At 59.6% G+C, this 18,835-nt stretch overlaps 2 protein-coding genes across 2 annotated transcripts; one reads left to right on the top strand and one right to left on the bottom strand.

The window, feature by feature from the left end:
• Positions 1 to 3,076: 3,076 nt before the first annotated feature.
• Positions 3,077 to 3,454, top strand: LOC141976868 (transmembrane protein 100-like). Its single transcript, XM_074938033.1, has one exon. It carries the CDS (start codon positions 3,077 to 3,079, stop codon positions 3,452 to 3,454), a length of 378 nt encoding a protein of 125 aa, XP_074794134.1.
• Positions 3,455 to 7,810: 4,356 nt separating this feature from the next.
• UBE2S (ubiquitin conjugating enzyme E2 S) lies at positions 7,811 to 16,921 on the bottom strand. The gene is made up of 4 exons (XM_074937491.1): positions 16,731 to 16,921; positions 12,610 to 12,757; positions 11,654 to 11,844; positions 7,811 to 8,147 (listed from the first exon to the last, which is right to left on the bottom strand). The coding sequence occupies exons 1-4, from the start codon at positions 16,731 to 16,733 to the stop codon at positions 7,845 to 7,847; spliced, it is 645 nt and encodes a 214-aa protein (XP_074793592.1). The 5' UTR covers positions 16,734 to 16,921; the 3' UTR covers positions 7,811 to 7,844.
• Between the last annotated feature and the right edge of the window lie 1,914 nt (positions 16,922 to 18,835).

Raw genomic sequence — 18,835 nt, 5'->3', positions numbered from 1 at the left:
AACCCAGGAGTCCTGACTTTGATTCCCACTAAAATTTGCTCTTTTAAAACACGAGAGGGTTTTTGTAACTTTAGATAGATAAAGAGATGCTGGGTGTGTATGAAGATAGATAGATAGATCGATAGATAGATAGATAGATAGGTGGGGTGGATGGGGATAGATAGATAGATAGATAGATAGAGGGAGTGGATGGGGATAGATAGATAGATAGGGTGGATAGATAAGGTGGATGGGTGGATAGAGTGGTTTGTATAGGGGTGAGTAGAGAGATGGGTCCTGACTCCCAGCCCCCCCCCCATGCTCTAAGCACTAGACCCCACTCCCCTCCCAGAGCTGTTTCATGAGCCCCTCAGTGGCTAATTACAATGGGCCTCGGCTACTTATAGCCCGCTCTGTGCCTTGTGCCATATGCTCAATCGGCTTTGGTGGGTCAGATCTGTCAGCAAAGTGGCATTAGTGTCATGGTCGATCTGTCAGGGACAGGGAGGTGAAGGGCCCGGCTCCATAACATGGTGTGTGGGGGGGGGAGCAGAAAGGGGGCAGCATCACAAGTCAATGGGTTTGGGGGGACCCACAGCTCGCTGATCCTCCCTTCCCGCAGACTTCTGGGTCAAAGTGTCCTGAGGAGCCAGGGAGAGAACCCAGGCATCCTGACTCCCAGCCCCCACACCCCCCCTCTTACCACTAGATCCCAGCCCCCCTCCCAGAACCAGGGATAGAACCCAGGCATCCTGGCTCCCAGCCCCTCCCTGCTCTAACCACTTCCCTCAAATCTGCCTCTGCAGGGTTTCTAGAGTCCTCTGACCCATCCAGTGCTGGCCACTGTTGATGCCAGGATACCAGGGTAGATGGGCCTCAGGTCTGACCTAATCTGGCTGTTTCTGTCTTCCTGTAACCCAGGCCAGAGCTTTTCACGCAATGATGCCTGGTTCCAGCCCATATCTGATAGCTGAGCTAGAGCGACTTGCTTAGAACGACATCTAGTCCTGCTGTAAAGACGCCAGGTGATGGAAAATCCACCTGTCTCATGATGGAGGCCGCGGTGCATCATGGGAGACGGAGTCCAGCTGCGGGAACGGGGCCTATGGCAGGAATGGGGATGTTAGGGACACAGAACTACAACTCCTACGAGGCACAGCGACAGCCCACATTCCCACACCAGCCCCACGCCCCTCTCTAGTGTGGCGGCACAAGCATGGGGTGTGTGGGTTTGGGATAGGCGTGTGTGGTGGTGTAGGGGCTGGCGGCATGCGTGCAGCTGGGTTGCGTACGCTATCACAGTGTGTTTTTGTGAGGCAGTGCTGTGTGTGTCCCTGCTGCCCCCTGCTGGAGGGGATATGCCCTACTGTGTGTGTGTGTGTGTGTGTGTGTAGTGAGTGGTGTCTGGGAATTCTGTGTGGAGGGATAAATCGTATGCGTGTATAGACATTGTGGAGGGGAGTTGGGTGTACGGCTGGTGGGCAGTTGTGTTTATAGGGAATTTGTGTGTATGTGCATACACTGTGTGCTTGTAATGTGGGTGTGTCCTTGCCACCCCCTGCTGGAGGGGCTGGTCCCTGCTGTGTGTGTGTGTGTGTGTGTGTGTGTCCGTAACGGTGCGGGAGAGGGGAGCCGGGAGTGCGCGACTCAGTCCCCATGTGGCGCTGACCGCCCGGCAGAGGAACTGGCTAATTGGCTCCTTATCATTTCATCTGCCGAGTCGAGACGCCACTTGCCAAGGGGCGGGGGTAGGGGCGGGTAGGGGGGCCAGGGGACTTGGCCAGGGCTATATTATAGAGGAAACAAAATTACAGCACTCCAGCCAGGCAGATAAGGGAAAGACGGAGCCTGGGACGGGGACAGAGAGCAAGAGAAGAAAGAAGGAAAGAAAAAAAGAAAGAAAGCGCAAAGGGCTGGAGCTGGGGGCAGAGAGCAGGGCAGGGAGGACGGAGGGAACGTGAAAGAGGAAAAAGAAAAAGTGAAGAACCCAAGCGCTCAAAAGGCTGAGGCCCCGGGCAGCTGAGAGGTAAGGCGGGGACGGGACGCGCGACCCCTCTGCCCCATGGGGGCCCGGGGCAGAGCCTGGTGGCGTTCGGGGTGAGCAGTGGGGGTCTAAATGCTGGAGGGTTAAAGGAGAAATAGGGGGCGGTGGGGAGAGGCGCCCACTTGGGGAGCCCCCGCCTGGCACCTGGCCTGCGCCCCACAGCTGGGACGTCATGGTGCACCTGCCTCACATCTGCCACGCCCAGCACATCTGGAATGGCACCCCCACCCCCTCACCCTGCCCCCAGCTGGGACCCCCTGCACATCTGGAGTGCACCGCAGAGCTGGCCTGCGGCCCCGGCCCCACCCTGGCCCCACAGCTGAAATGCAGCCCACCCACTTGCATGGCTCCCATCCAGACCGCCTGGCACATCTGCAGGGCTCCTCCCCCCCATGCACGGCCTCTCCGTAACCCACCCGCACTCCGGCTCACATCCCTGCCCCCCAAGACGGGTGCCCCCCACTGCCCTGCCCGACCCAACGCTTCCCCTCGCGGCTTCTAGAGCTGGCTTTGCGGGACCCACTGGGCCCGGTTCCCCTGCCATCGCCCCCAGGAGCCTCACCACCCCAAGGTGGCTGGTGCCTGGCTCAGAAACCTGGCTGCCCCATCAGCTCTGCCACGCAATGGGGCCGTGCTCTCTTTGCCAGGGGCCTTCTGACCCACACGTGCCTTCCTCCCACTCCCAGGACCCATAAGAGGCAGACTGGAGGGTGGCTGGGGCTCCCTGCGCTGTGGCTAATCCCTGCCCCCCAGGGCCCATAGGGCACAGATCAGGGGTGTGGTCAGGGCGTCCTATGCCAGGGGAGTGTTGATTGTGGGGTCTTAAGGCAGGATTCTGGAATTAAAGGTACAGGATCCCTTTTGTGCTATGCCACAGGGCCACGTTACGCTCCACTCAGGGGGATGTTTTTGTAGGGTCTTCCGAACCAATGCTTTGTTTAAAGGCACAAGCCCCCTTTTGGTGCTGGGGGAGTAACTCAGTTCCCATAACCCCAACCCCCGTCTCCCCGCCCTTCTCTCTCCCCAGATAGGAGCCCGTTCCCCGCATCTGCCATGTCTGCCCCCCCGGTGCCATGCGACCACGTGACAGTGAACATGGCCACGGAAGAGGTCCAGATCCAGCTGTGCCCGGACCCACGGCTGGTGAGCACGGCCACGGGAGGCGCGGAAGGTGCCTGCCACCGCTGCCTCCTGCCCTTCAGCGTGGTGGCGACGCTGATCGGGGTGGCGGTGACGACCCTGGCCTACTCCCGGGACGCCCACGGCTCGGTGCTGTGGGTGCTGGGGCTGGCCCTGCTGGGCGCCGGGGTGCTGGGCTTGGCCGGGAGTTACCTGGCCTACTGCTGCCAGGGCCGCAAGATCAGGGGCTGGAGACGCGGCAGCTTCACCCTGCTGGTGGGGGACCCGCTGCAGAAGAAGATGGTGGTGTGAGAGTTTGATCCGGGCCAGTGTGGGGATCCAGTCCGGGTTCTGCCTCCATCCTGAGTCCAATCCAAGCCAGCGTGAGGATCCAGGCCGGGTTCTGGAGCCACCCAGAGTCCCCTGGCTGAGCCATCCCACCTCCTGCTGCATGGGACCTGCCCTGTGTTGTGTGTCATTGCCCCTGTACCACAAGTCACGCGGGATTCGCCTTTAAACCCAACACTCCCTCAACCGACTCCTCTGCATACAGACATTACAGCCTCCAGCCCTGCCTCAGACTCCGGTTGCAGACCTCTTGCTGCATGAACTACACACCCATGGGCCCATCTAGCATGGCATCCCGCCTCCAGCAGCAACCAGCATCTGCTGCTGTGGAGGAAAGGCAGGAGACACCTGCCCCAATGGGCAGTAGTGGAATAATTCACCTGGACACCAAGTTCCTGCCCTTGCTGAGAATCCTGTGGCCAGGAGTTCCGCAGGCCATGCAAAAAAAAATCTCGCCCTGATCCGGTCTCCTCCCTGCGGCCGGTGAGCGTGCTGGTGTTGTGATTTAAAGGGCCAGCAAAGAGCTCAGAAAGCGGACAGGGGCAGGGTCCAGGTTGGGGGGGGGGGGTCTCTGTCCCCGCTCAGGGGCTGGGTTCGTTATAACGGTTTCTGAGCCGGGTAGCACTTTGGAGCTGGGTAGATCAGCTGCTGCGGCCTGGTCTGGGGCGGGTGTGGGGGCTGGTTGTGGAGCCCCCCTACTGAGTCGCACTCCCTGAGCGCAGCGCCCCCTAGGGCCGCTCTGGGGCGCCAGGGCCCTGTGTCGTGCCAGGCCAGGCGGAAGCCGCCCGCCCGATTGCTGCCATCTCGGTGTCCCGAGTGTAAACAGCCAGCGCTTATCAGCCCCGGGCTGGGCTCCGGCCGGGTCGGCGCATTGTTCGCGGCCTTGGGCCCAGGACGTGCCCGGCGCCCCACGGCTTATCTGCATCCCGCATGGGGGCTGGGGGGGGAGGGAGCTGAGGTTAGAGGAAGCATGTGGGGGAAGGGGGGGGGCAGCGCCCTGGAGAATGGATCTCTCCCCACTGCAAACATAACCCCCCCGCCCTGCCCTGCCCCACAGCCCCCCTCTCTTTCCAAAGATCCCCTGCCCTCCACAGCACCCCCTGCCCTCCCCTCCCCCACGGCCCCCCTGCCCTTCCTGTACAGCTGTCCCTGCCCCCCACACAGTCCCCCTGCCCCCTTCCCTCCCACCACAGCCTTCACCCCACCCCCCCCATCAATCTATCTGTCCCCTCACCTGCTAGCCCAGCCAGAGGGATCTGCCCAGCAGTGGGTAATCGGGGTGCAGTGATGGAGGGAGATAGGGGCACCCCCCTCACACTTTCTCTCTTCCCCATACATTCACCCCCCCCCCCCGCTCCTAGACTGAGATTCCCCCCAGTTGCCCTCTCCCCCCATCAGCACTGGCCGGGCACCAGGTACCTTACTGCCTGGTACAGCTGGGGTCTGGCCAACACCCCAGTGACCCCTCCATGATCTACGGCCTGACCCCACTGACGCCCCCACAGGCCTCGAGCCCCAGTGAGGGATGCTGTGTCAGGAACCCTCCGCGCTGCCCAGCCGCAGCACTGAGACATGGGGCCTTTCCCCTCTAGGGGGCACCGGCCCCAGGGTGGGGACTGGCTGGCTCAGGGGGGTGGGGAATGGGGCTTGGGGCCTTTCCCCGCTAGGGGGCGTCGGTTCCCATCCGGCCCCAGGGCAGCACAGAAGGCAAGTGAATCCTGGCTGGTTCACCCCCCACCTCATGTGTGAAACGAGTTTGCTGGGTCTCAGTTAAATGCCCAGGTGCCTCCATCACACAGCCCCCCGGCCCAGAATCTGAGACATCCCCCCCGCCCAGTCCCCTAGAGGAGGGTCTCTGAGGAGATGGGGGGGGCATTGAGGGGGTGGAGCAGTGCTGGGGCCTCCTGCTGGGGAGTCAGGACCCTGGAGTCAGGCATCAGAGCCCGCCCGCCCCCCCCCAGCAAGATGAGTGTGAATTGCCACCCACCCAGCCCACCTTCATGGGGCAGAGCCACGGGCAGGGGGCAGCAGCCCAGCCAGCAAGGGGAGGGGGGAGGTGACACACAAAAACGCAAATTCCCAGCAGGGCAAAGCCCCTCTGCCCCGATCCAGCAGAACCCAGGAGTCTGGGAGCCTCTGGCTCCGGCAGAGCAGGGGTTAACACCTTGGCTGCCTCTCTCCCAGGACTGGGGGTGGGGAAGGGGGGGTCCATGGGCCTTCCAGCCTGTGGCTCCAGCCCTGTTTACAAAGGACCTTTCCTGTTCCCAGGGTCCCTGCCCTCCCGCCCTGGCACTCACTCACCCACCCCGCCCCCGCAGAGCTGGGGGGGGAGCCAGGGCTGGGCTAGCAGGGGGCTGCGGGTCAGGAGTGAGGGGGCACCAGCAGATCTTGGGGGGTCAAGGCCCCAAGGCCCCTCACTCCTGACCCATAGACCCCTGCTAGCCCACCCCTGGGCTCCCCCCAGCCCCCTGCCAGCGACCCTCACTCCCAACCCACAGCCCCCTGCTAGCCCAGCCCTGCCGGTGCCCCTCACTCCTGGCCTGCAGCCCCGCTAGCCCAGCCCTGGGCTCCCCCCAGCCTCCTGCCAGTGACCCTCACTCCCGACCCACAGCCCCCTGCCAGCCCACCCCTGGGCTCCCCCCAGCCCTGCCAGTGCCCCTCACTCCCGACCTGCAGGCCCTCTAGCCCTGCCCTGATGGCACCTGCTGGCTGGCAGCAACTGGGGACTCCCCCAGGACGCATTTGAGCAGCTGCATTTTGGGGGCCCTCTCCTGGGCATGCAGGGCCTGGGGTGGGTCAGGAGGTTTGGGGGCATTGGCCTCAGGGGGCTGAAAGACCTGCAGCAGCCAACACCTCAGCCCCACAGCAACGCTGAGCGGAAGTAAATCACGGGGGTGGGGTGACCAGACATCCCGATTTTAGGGTCTTTCTTATATAGGCTCCTATTACCACCACCCTGAATTTCCACACTCGCTGCCTGGTCACCCTACGCAGGGGCCAAGGGCTATCACATGCAGGGGGTGCAGGTCAGCAGTGAGGGGCACCGGCAGAGCTGGAGGGGGTCAGGGCTGAGCTAGCAGGGGGCTGCAGGTCAGGGTTGAGGGGTACTGCCAGAGCTGTGGGGGGGACCCATGGCAGGATAGCAGGGTGAGGAACAAGGGGAACCAGCACCGCTGTGCCTGGAGCTTTCTGTTCTGGTTTAAGGGTCTGCAACCAGCCCCCACAGCTGGCAGTGGGGTGAGGTGACCCATTGCTGCCATTGGGAGCAGCCTGTTTTGTCTCCAGCTGGTTTCAAGGCTTGCCTTACGCTTCTGGATTCAAAGCAGTTAAGTCCTGCGCCATTGCCCCATCCATGCCAGGGCAGGAGATACGTGCAACCAACAGCTCAGCGTGGCCCTTGTACCAGGCAGCGGGAGGGGAATTGCTGGGGCAGCAAACCTGAGCCACATCCTCTGCCAAGGCCCAGACAGGGCAGTTCCTCCCACTGACCGTTTACACTGCTCTGACTCAGACCTAAAGGAGAGGGGTTTATCTGACTTCATTGCCAATGGGAATTAAACCAAACCAAAGTCAGGTCACTGGAATTCAGCATAAACATCCACAAAGAGGTTTAATGAACCCACATCTTTAATTTAGATTAGTTTGCCTGGGTGTCCTGTGTAGACACCCCCGCCTATCCCCCCCCAGCCTCCCCTGTAGACACGCTCAGTGGGAGCTGGCTGGAGGAAGTTGGCGCTGGGGGTTTAGGGGTCGATATTTTGGGTGTTTGGAAAAACCAGACCCCAGCCCCACCATGTAACAGCTAAAGCGAGCAGGATTGCACCAACACACCTACCTCCATCAGCCCTGTCTGCATGCAAGCAGCAAGTCCCTCAGCCTCTGAGGCTGGAAGGGGGTCAGCCCACAGCTCTGGGAGGGGAGTGGGATCTAGTGGTTAGAGCAGGGGCAGGGAGCCAGGACTGCTATGTTGGGTCAGCTGGATTCAGAACTTTCTCTGCACATAGAGGGCGGTTCTGCCCCCTGGTGGCTGGATTCACACCTATGCTGGCACCTCCCTGTAACAGGTCTCAACCCAGGCACTGCCACCCCCTGCCCAGGGGGAAGGGGGGTGCCAAGGATCAAGGATGCCCCAGGGTTGAGGGAATAAATTAACCCTTCGGTAGAAAAAAAGTCCTTTAATAGAGTTTTTTTTTTATAACTTAAATAACTTAAGATTGAAAAAAGGGTAAAATACCAAAGCATCTTAACAAAAAGCTGGGAAAAGAAGGGACAGTTTTATTAGAACCCTGCCTGGATCTCCCCAACCCCCCCCCCCCCCCACTAGTCCATGGTTCGCGCCAGGCACCGCGCACCCCTAGAGCCGCCGGAGTGCCCGCTTTTTGTCCGTCTTCTTCTTCGCCAGCTGTTTCTTGTCCCTGTCACCGGCGTGTTTCTTGGCCATGGGGCCCTCGCCCCCGGGGGCCAGGGCGGCTGCGGAGGAGGAGCAGGGGTCGGCGGGATCCTTGCTGGCCCCCCGCAGGCTGGAGGGCTGGGCATGGATCTCCGTCAGCAGGCGGGCCCGGGCGGCGTACTCCTCGTAGTTCTCCAGAAGGAGGCGCCCCGCTTCCTCGTTCAGGGCCGACTCAGGGTTGGGGTGGATCAGCAAGCACTTGATGGTCTGCAGGGGGGCAAAGAGAGGGAACGGGGTTAACCCAAGCAGGGGCTCCCCACCACTTCATTCCCGAGGGAAGGCGCAAGCCGAGGTGCCATGGGGCTCCCTCCAGTCTGGCCCCTTCCACTGACAGCTGCAGCTGGCAGGTCAGGAGGCCCAGGTTGTCCTGCTTATTACAAAGCTGGTGCCCCCCAGGCACCCACCACAGCCAGACAAGTACCAAACCTCCCCGCTGCCACCTGCCTCTGGATCTAGTCTTTCCAGGTGCCTAGAGATCTGGGGCACCCCCAAAAACCAGGCTCCATTGAGGCACCCCAAGAATCTAGGCAGGCAAAAATCAACATGGCAATTTCTCATCAGTTGCTGCTGACCTTCAGTTTTGGTCCTGGTTAAGGGTCCCAGCTGCTGGCTAGAGACCCAGTTTCTGTGGGGAACGCTGGGGGGCAGAAGCTGGGGAAGGAACACGCAGTTGACAGGATCCGGCCTCGGCCCCGGCTTCCGGGAGAGAAGGCAAATCCAGTGGGTGCAGCTTTAGGCAAGACTGCTTGGCCTTCCCTCTCCAGGGCCCACTCCTCCCCCCCCAAGGAAAGGGGATGCCAAAAGCCACAGAAACGCCAGAGACGCACGGCTCCAAGGGACTCTGCTGCCCCTGTTGATTGTGCAGGGGAGGTGCCCAGATGGGTGGGTGAGGGCCAGCAGGTTGAAGCCGGCAGCCAGCCCAGTCTGGGCGGATCTACCAGCCAGGCCAAGCCCTGCTGTGCTAGGGGCTGTACATGTGCACACTCCCCACTCCATGGAGAGGATGATAAAGGCCAAAAAGGGTCTGCTCCTTTGGTACTTCCAAAGGGCCACACCACTGCCTCCTTGTCCCTCTCAATCCCCTGGGGGCCACCTGCCCAGCCCCCTCTATTCCTGGGACACCTGGTGAACCATCCCCCATCCCCTCCCTGTGTGCCCCCCATTCCCTTCCTCCCACCACACCACAGCCCCCCATCCCCCTCCTCCCACCACACCAGGGCCCCCATCCTCCCAGCAGTTCCCCCCCACATTTCCCTCCTCCCACCACAGTCCCCCAGCCCCTCCCAAGCCAGGGCCTTTGTGCCCCCCATCCCCTTTCCACCATACCAGGGCCACTCAGCGCCCCACAACAGGTGGACTCCTGCCCTTCCTTCAGGAAGCAGGGACAGCGAAAGACCAGCCCCCCACAGCAGCCTCCAGACCAGATGTGCAGGGCGCAGCCTCAAGCTGCTGGCAGCCGTGGGTCCAGCGGGGGGAGCCTGGGGCAAGGGGCCCTGAGCTTGTCTGCTGATGGGCCAGACACCTGGCATTGCTGCAGCACCAGTCACCCTGACCCCGTCCCAGCGCCGAGATGCGACCGCCTCTGGGGCAGGAACCGTGGCAGTCGCAGAGTGTGACAGCGAAGGGGGACGGAGCCCCCAGGAAGGGATTTTGGGTTGTTTGCCCTCTCCTTCCCACGCTCTGCTGTGCCTGGCCTGCGTTCCCACCTCCCAGCCCCGGCCCCAGGCTGCACCACAACCTGAGCTCCACACATCCCGGGGGCCCATCCATACACCAGCACCAACGGGACCCGGGTGGGGGGGCAGCCTCAGGGATGGTCAAAGACACAGTCCATCCTAGTATGGCCCCTGGGGGGCCAGGAATAGCCCCACTGCAGGGCACCCTGGCCACACCCCCTGCAGTGGGGGGAAATTCTGGGGGCCATTTCCACCCCCATCACATGGCTGTCCCGGCCTGTGGGTACCCTGTGGAAGTATCTGACCATCAAGCACTGAAAGACCGAGTGTCCACGGCCTAAACAGCCTCGTTCCCACGTGTCCGGCCACCCTCCCACCCGGGAGCGGCCCCCAGGATCTGACCCACAGCTGCTCCAGATACCCAGGATTCCCATGGCCTGCCTTGCTTTCCGGCTCCAGGTTGTACAGAGATCCCGGCCACCCCCGTCCCCGGGCACCAGATCGAACAGCTTGCTGAGAACTCCCCAGGGAAACTGAGGCCTGGCCACAGGATGCGACAACAGGCAGCGTGAGGAACAGAACCCAGCTCGCTCCAAGCAGAGTGCTGGATCCACCCTCCCACGAGGCAGAGTTTAACCACAGCGATTTCTTATGACCAGATTTCAGGGGCTCATCTGGCCCCCTCAGGCTTTGGATTTATCCTCCTAGTGCCCCCCCGAGAGGTAGGGCAGGGCAGCTCTCACTGTTGTATGAGGGGACACTGAGGCACAGATTAAAGGTGTAGATCTCTGCTACACCAGCCCAACCCCAGAGCGTGGATGCAGCCACACCACCAGATGGGTTATACATGGACAGAAGCATTCTCCCACCATCCTAGCTGCAGCTGTAAATATATCGAGGCGCTCAGATAACACGGTGGCAGGAACCCGCTGAGCGTGTGTCTTGAGTCATTTGTGTAATTGGACGACCAAAGGTGGACGTGACTCCATGGGGGGGCGTGGGGGCGGAGAAGACGTCTAATGTGCTAGAAGCCGACTGATTAGGTAGGAAGTTAGAAAATGGAAAGGGGGGAAAACACAGGCGTCTTCCTGTACAACAGCCCCTCACTCGGCTCTGCCCATCATCCCAGGGGGGAAGCAGGAGCAATCGCCCAGCAGAAAGAAAAGGATGGTGGGGGGAGAGGATGGGGGGAAATGGGACACCCAGAGCACCCAATGTGAGGGAGGGGGACCAGGAGACCCTGAAACGCAGGGGGCTGGAAGGATCGCCCCAGGGGATGCAGTGAGCTCTTGCAGTGTTTGAAACAGAAGGTCCCTTTGAGGTTTTAAAGCCTCCAGTCATCCAAGTTAGGAAAACACCCAGCCGGGCAGCGGGATGTTTAACCTGACCGGCGCTGCTGTCACTACTGGCTGATCCCATTTGGGGACAGACAGCTGGGGTAGCACACACCAGGCACTAGGGGGCGCTGCGCTGATGGAAACCTGTCCCACTGTATCAGATCTCTGTGGGGAGAAAGGGGTGGGGGAGGCCTGTGGGGTGATCAAGTTGTGCCCTCCAAAGTTCCCTGCAGCTTCAGACAGTGCCCTGGCCCGGGATTGCCGTGCAGTGTTAAACACTGCCACGCCCCATCCCAGAAGGGGCTGCTGCTGCTCAGCAACAAGTGAGGGGCTCCAGTATAACCAACCCCCCACCCCACCCCAGAGCAGCTGCATCTCAGCACTGTGTGAGGGGTCCCTGTATACCCAGCCCCAGCATCCCTCCTCCTCCCCGCCCCCGGGAAGCTTCAACAGCCTTAGCAAATACTGGGCTTGGTGACCCCTGCAGCTCCCCTTTGATGACCTTGTACCCAGAGCCTGGGGTTTTCCCCATCAGAAAGATCAACTCCCAAAAGCACAGCGCCCCCTAGTGCCAGCCCTGCCTGCCAGAGGAGAGCACCCCCTGCTGAGCCCTGGCCTTGCAGCACAGCACTCCTAGCACCACCCTGGGGCCAGCCCTGCCTGCCAGGGGAGAGCACCCCCTGCTGGCCCATAGGCTTACCAGCAGCACATGCTTAATGCCCAGCTCTGCCTTCCAGTCTTTCTTGAGGACGTTGACGCAGATCTCGCCGCTGGCCCCCACGTTGGGGTGGAAGATCTTGGTGAGGAAGTAGCCCTTGGGTGGCGCGGCTGGGAAATCCTTGCCCAGGATGAGCTTCATGCGGAAGACGCCCCCGGCGTAGGGCGTCCCCTCTGCCAAGGGAGCAGAGCAGTAAGAAGGGATCCACTCCCACATGCCAGCCCCCCCACCTCCATGGGGTATGTCCCCACCCCCAACTCGCCCAGAACAGCCCCACAAGGCTAGGGGGGCGCCAGGCTGCAGGGGAAGATGACAGCAAGTCATGGCTGGGGAGGGACCAAAATGAATGACCCCCCGTGGCACAGGAAGGCCCTGTCTGTGCCGTGGGGGGCAACTCGCCCAGCATGGCCACCCAGCAAGAGTTTAGGACAGGAAGTTCAGAATCCTGTCTTCTAGTGACACCGCAGAGTAACTACTTCCTGCTCCGGCAGTTCTCAGGCGCTGGGGGGCCATGGCCGGCACCTTGGGAAACCTCAGGGGAACGTCAACTCCCAAGCATGAGGAGGTCCTGGTCAGAGATGCTGCCTTCTGCACTGCATGGGGGTCAGCAGGGACTGTGCTCCACACTGAGCCCCCACCCAACCCCTGGCTCCTTGCAGCCCAGCACCCCCTGCTGAGCCCCCCTCCCCGGCTCCCTGCAGCATGGCGCCCCCTGCTGAGCCCCAGGACAGCAGCCCCAACACCACACTGAGGTCAAAGCAGGGATCACAGCGCCCTCTTCAGGCAGAGATCGACTCCTCCAGCCTCAGGCAAGAGCAGGATTAAACACAGTGGGGGAGGTGGAAGCTAGCAAGGGGGGAGGCCCCTGAGGAAAAGCCATGCCCCCTTGCAGCCACTAGCCATGCCCCCCATGCAACCAGCCACACCCCCCATCTCACCAGGTCCTTCGATGGTGACCTGGACATCTGTGATGTCCTCCTCATTGGGGAAGACCTTGATGCCCTCCGGCGGGTCCGACGTCAGGGTGGAGACCTCCTTGTAGACCAGCCGGATGACGTGAGGCGGCAGGTTTTCCACGTTCGAGTTCTGCAGGAGAGAGGGACGTGGGCACGTCACAGACTAAGTGATAACCTGCTCTTGGGGGGGGAACCCCACCCTCTGCCCACCCCCGCCAGCAGGGCCCAGCAGTTATGCTCGGGCGGATGTGCCCAACGGACTCCAGACCCGCACAGGCCTGGAAAACGGAGGGGAGCTCAGGAAAAGCAGGAGCATTAGGGGCCAAGCATGCCAAGAACAGGCATGGTGGGGCATTAGGGTCAGCACCGACAGAGAGGAGAGCACCCCCTAAGGAGCCCCCCAAGCTGCCCCCTTCCAGGCCCAAGGCCTCCCCTCCCAGCATTCTCTCTGCCCAGTCCAGGTTGGCTTTGAGCCCCAAGATCTTGCATCCATACATGGTAAGAAGAGCTGCACAGACTTGAGCCTCTGCAATTAGCTCCGGTGCCCACCCACCCCCAGCTGTCTTAGGGCCCCTCTAGGTCACCCATTAACTCAGCCCCCTGCCCCACTTGGTGCAACAGGGAAGCACCGTTCACACCGAGACAGAGTCACAGGACCTGGGAATAGGAAGCGAGTGGCTCTGGCAAAGATGAAACCCAGAGATTAAAAGGGGAGGCTGCCCTTCAGCTTCAGCCACCCACTGATTTCTCCTCCCCCAATCCTTGTCTTGGGATCTCCCCCAAAACCAGTGGGCACCACACAGGGACACAGACTGGCTTTAACGAGGCTACTCGAGGGGCTGGTCCATGAGGATCAGTTGGGATCTGATGCTCTGGATTCATCCCCAGAGGTGGCAGAGCAAAATCCCCCCCACCCAAGAGAAAGACTCTCTAGGGAGGTGCAGGTCAGCTTGTCACACTCACACTTTATCAAGCAGCGGCATCTTCCTGAGTCTGCAGGCCTCTCCTCCCCCTTAAACGCTGTAGCAGTTAAGTGTTGGGGGAGGCCTTCAAAGATATTGACCACCTAGAGACAGATCCAAAGATGCCCCCCCACCCCCGTTCTTGTTAGGCATACTAACAAGGATGAGGCCCCCACTGTGCTAGGGACTCAAGACCCTCTATAAGATTTGGGGTGGGGGGGAGAGACAGGGGGAGGGGAGGCTCTGCTATTTGCATTCCTCAAGCGAGGCCCAGTTTTTGAAGGCCAAGCCTGGTCTCTGAAGATGCTGGGAGCTTTCAAGGGAGGTGGATTTTGGTTTCAGCCCCTTCAGGGTCTCTGCTGGGGTTTAGGGGATGCTTCACAAGCTGGGACAAGCCTCAGGAGAAGCTACAACCAGCCCCAGAGCCACTGCAATTCCCAGATCCAGGGGAAGGTGCAGATTTAGCCCCGGCAAATGGCTATCCCAGGAGATCAGATGCATCTTCACAGAAGAGACAGCAAGGTCTGCTGATCACACACCGCACCGCAGGCCACAAGCCTCAGCCCTGTCTCAGATCCAGCTGCCCTGGGAAATCTTGCTCAGCCGGCCGTCCAGAGTTATGGGTTCAGGGTCACCCCCAAGGTCCTGGTTTTTTGATGCCAATTGAGACCCACTAACTCATGTCATGCCAGAGAGGACAGCCCAGCAGGCATCAGATGGGGATGACTCACGGGCACTCCTGGATTAGCACATGAGGGCCAGACACACACTACAGACTCAGTGCCCCAGTGCAGCTCAAGGGGACCCCTGAGTACCTTCCCCGCCCCCAATCTCAAACCAAGTCAGTTTTACACACCCCCTTACAACCAGCCTGGGACATGGCATTGGCCTCCAAAGGGAGGAGCTAAGAAGCCAGCAGCAAAAGTGTCCTGGGATAGGAGGCAGCAGATTGGGTAGAAGCGGCCTCCTTGATCCAGCCTCTAAAATGTAAATACAAAGGAGCTACAAAGCCAGGAAGCTCTGGCTAAAGGAGGAGACTGTGGTCAAGGCAGGCCAGGCCTGTAAACAGGACTTCCCGAAGGCAGATTTCACCACCTCATCCCAGCCCACGATGCTCCGAAAGCCATCAGCCCGCCCAGCCTGGATCCCTGGCACCCCATGGGCGCTAGGCCCTACTGCCGATAAAACACGGGGGATCCTTTAAAGATCTTTGTGCCGCATTACGTGGCAGGTGACAGAAAGGATCCAGAGATGAAGCTACATAACAAATATGCAATCCAAGCCCTCCTCTAAGCCAGCCTGTGACTGTCCGCCCTGGCTGAGCCATTACTACCCGGCGCAGACAGTTCCTCACCGGGGCTCTGCAGTGCTGCACAGAGACATTTTAGAAAGCATGCTGCATTTGCTCCGCGGGGCTATGCCCAGGGAAGAAATTACACGGCAGCCACCTCTACACCGTTTTAGTAACAGCAACTCTCTGTGGGCCAGTTTCACACCAGAGGCCTGTTCAGAATTAGGCTGCTAGCCGCTTTTGAAAAGCGGCAAGCAATCAGGAGGTGCCCGATTCGAGCCCCCCCACAAAAGGGGCTCTTGGTTTTCCTGTGGGGAGGTGAAAAGAAAAGAAAAATCATGCATCCGAAAAAACAAAGTGCTTTTGAAAAGTCCCGGCCTTTGCTGGCAACAAGATCTGGCCTGGAGAAGATCTAAACATTAATAAGCAGATGATCTGAAAAGCAGGCTAGTAAGAGCATCCTTGGCACCCATGTAGGTGTAAGACCCTTTGTACCTGCACTAGAATCTGACAGCCTGACCCATGGCACATGCCAGCCAGCCACCAAAAACTTTCTACCATGTATTCTTAAACCATGCAAGATCAGCATCAAAATCCACTAGCCCAACCACAGGGCTAACTAGCCCAGTATATAGTTGCCTCAAACCAACCAGCTGGGCTAGTAACTTCTTGCCCCTTAGCTTTTTCTCCACCTTAAACACCCATCATGAAAATAATTATAATTTTACACTCAAAAGTCACTAGGGCAAGTCACCAGGATCGTGCGAGGCCTGTATAAGAAAGCCATCCATGCAGATCCCTCACTGTCCAAAATAAGTGGTACGTCTGGCAAGTCACCAGACTTGTGTAGAAGAAATTCATACATGCAGATCGCTTTTTGTCCAGTCCTTTCCAGGGATGAACCATCACCCGGCAGACAAGACACACAGATACATACATACCTGCCACGCGTTCAGATCCTCCTTACAAACAGCATGCAATACAGAGCTAAGCAAATTAGAACACCATTTCTTGTTCCCACAGCGGCACCCAACAGAGAAGATATTTTGAAAGGCCACGTGGTTGTCAGGTTACCCAGAGATTTAAAAAACTCTACAGAGCTTAGGAGCCGCTTTTGGTATTATTGATAATAAGAGAAGCAGTAAAAATTAGACCCACCTCTGATGACTGTCAGACCCGATTAAATCTATACACTTTTTTTAAAAGGCAGCCTTTATCGATAACCCATAAAAACATGCAGCCACCTTTCACCTCCCTCTAATATTGGGGCCGATTGTTGCCTACATTTTTAAAAAACAGCTGTTTAATAAATGAGGCACACCAAAAACAATCAAAACTTTCACCCTAAGTTTAGGGCCTATTAAAGTCTTTCCTTTTAAATAAGCACCGGCTACAGCTTTTAAAGAACCAGATGCCCCAATCTCGTCCCATTAAATACCTGTTTGTTCCATTCTTCCTAACGCACCAATGTACCCACTAGACCTTAAATGAATTGTGGCCCCTGTTATTTCTAAACACAGCCACTGCTTTTGGCTGACTCCCTAAATGCAGTTGCCCCCAAGGCTAGGCCCCTAACCTTAAAGGGCTAATGGGATCCACCTCCCAATCTCCATGCCTCATGCACCCTACCCCAAATTGCAACCAGGTCCTAGTAAAAACCCAACCAAAGCTGCTGTTATCGATAATGGAGCTGCCTGCCCCATAAGCTCTTGCTAGCAGCCCCACCCCATTAAGGGGGCTCAGGTAAGCACCCCCCACAAAATGAGGTCAAACCCCTCCAAAAAATTGCTACCCCGTAACCTGGTGGGTGCCTGGGGAAAGCAGAGATCAAGGGAGCAAGAACCACTCACCATGGCGGTGGGTCTGGGCTGAGGTTAGCAGAGACCAGGTGCCCCCTGCACAGGCAGGGCACCCCCTAAATCTGGGGGTTACCCCCCCAGCCCTAAAAGGGTGGCCCAACCCTATAGAGCTCACCCCTTTGCTTTGCAGGGTGGGGAGAGGCAGGGTCTCTTCCCAGGCCCCCCCCTCCCCACCTGTGCCAACCAGGCTCCCCCTTTTCCCTCTACCTGGCCCCCCCCAATCTGGGCTGTCCCCTTGCAGGGATTTCCCCCTCCTGGCTTCTCTCCAATCGCCTCCCACCCTCACTGGAGCTGGGCTAGTGCCCAGCAAGGGACTTTATAGCCTTTGGCCCGGGCCGACCACGCCCTTTCGAATCCCGGCCGCCCAATCAGGCCCGGTGGAACGGAGGGGTTTGAACCCCCCCTCCTGTCTTCCCCGGGAGGACGTTGACAACGAATGTCCGCGACGGGCAGGAGCCAATGGGAAAGGGGGAGAGGGGCGGGGCCAGCCGCCCGATTGGCGGGATTTGAATATGAACGCGTGGAGGCGGCGGTTTGAGAGGCAGGAGGGAGGGGGGAAGAGGGAGCACAGGGTTGTTTACCCCTAACGGTCGGGGAGAGGGGCGGGGCAGCGATTTGAAATGCCGGATTGACGGTCTCCAGAGCCAATGGGGACGGAGAAGTCTGTGCGGAAGGGGGAGGGCGGGACACGATCCACTTCCCACAAAGGGGCGCGACCTTTTAGAAAAAAACTGAGAGGAGGAGGCGGGACTTCCCTTTATTTTGTTGAAAATGGCAGCCCAAGCAGCCAATTAGAGCTAAAGGAGCGAACGCCCTCCCTGTACATAGCCTTATAAATATTCATATAATATGCAAATATGACATAAGCCAATCAGCTCATGGAATTGGGGCTGTGGGCAGGGGGAGAATTAGGGTCACCCTAACGTAAAGCAATGTCTGCACCCCATCTCAGCGAGGCCTGGGGGGCTGACTCCAGAGGGGAGAGGCTGTGTAACCCCTTCCCTGCCCTCCTGAGCTACCCCAGAGGCTCTGTGTGTGTGTCATGAGCCCTGTAGTGCTCCAGGAAGGGAGGGAGATTCCCCGCCAGGGAAGCGGGGAGGAGGCACCCTTGGTAGGCGGCGTGGGGGGCATCTGTGCTCCCTTCTCTGAGAATATTAAGGCCCAAGGCCTGGTATTTGGGGTGCCCCGTAAAACGCCCTCGGGCCCCCCAGCCAGCAGCTCCAGGGCCACGGGGCCTGGCCACGTCCCCTGCTGGGCGGCTCCAACCCGCCGGGCCGGGCCGGTGCAGAACTGCTGCTGTCCTGCACCAGGCGGGGGGCAAGGGGTCCCCATACATCCAGCCCCCACGCCCTGCCCCAGAGGGGCCGCATCCCAGCGCTGGGCGAGGGGTCCCCATACACCCAGCCCCCACGCCCCACCCCCGAGAGGCCGCATCCCAGCGCTGGGCGAGGGATCCATGGATACCCAGCCCCCACATCCTGCCCCAGAGGGGGCCAGGTCTTAGTGCCAGGCAAGGGGTCCCCGGATCCCCAGCACCCGTTCCCCATGCCAGAAAGTCCACGTCTCAGCGCTGGGTGGGGTCCCCCTGTATAACCAGCCCCCGCATCCCACCCCAGAGGGGGCACATCCCAGCACCAGGCTAGGGTCCCCCTGTATAATCAGCCCCCGCGTCCCACCCCAGAGAGGGCAGATCCCAGCACCAGGTGAGGGGTCCCCGAATACCCAGCTCCCCACCCCATCCCATAGGGGCCACGTCCCAGCGGCAGGCGAGGGGGTCCCCATGTAACTGGCCTCCACCCCCCTAGGGGGGCCATGTCTGCACACTGTCGTAACAGCTGACAGCGAGGGGAGGACTCAAAACCAGCAGCAGGAAACATCAGTTTATTCAAAATCCCAAAATTACAGCAATTCCCGGGTACTTTATAACAACTTTATTTCTCCTTTAAATACACATGGAGTCACTGGCCTAGGGGTTGAGCCCAGAGTCCTTCGAGATTTGCCTCACCCGCTGGCGTGGTCCCCTGATTCACTGAGTCGGTAGTTAATTACTTTGATTATTATTAATTATTAGGGGTTTTTTTTGTTTTGTTTTGTTT

This window comes from Natator depressus, chromosome 23, assembly GCF_965152275.1.
Source record: "Natator depressus isolate rNatDep1 chromosome 23, rNatDep2.hap1, whole genome shotgun sequence".
NCBI classification, from domain to species: domain Eukaryota; kingdom Metazoa; phylum Chordata; order Testudines; family Cheloniidae; genus Natator; species Natator depressus.
The sequence above is the reverse complement of the archived record's forward strand: the minus strand, read 5'-3'. Positions and strand labels throughout refer to the sequence as shown.

Bases quoted from the DNA above. Each gene is read 5' to 3' on its own strand.
- UBE2S (XM_074937491.1), bottom strand. The intron at 11,845-12,609 runs GTGAGATGGGGG...CTCCCTTGGCAG, and splicing joins GGTCACCATCGAAGGACCTG to AGGGGACGCCCTACGCCGGG. The intron at 8,148-11,653 runs GTAAGCCTATGG...GCCCCCCTGCAG, and splicing joins GCATTAAGCATGTGCTGCTG to ACCATCAAGTGCTTGCTGAT.
- LOC141976868 (XM_074938033.1), top strand. From the start codon at position 3,077: ATGTCTGCCCCCCCGGTGCCATGCGACCACGTGACAGTGAACATGGCC.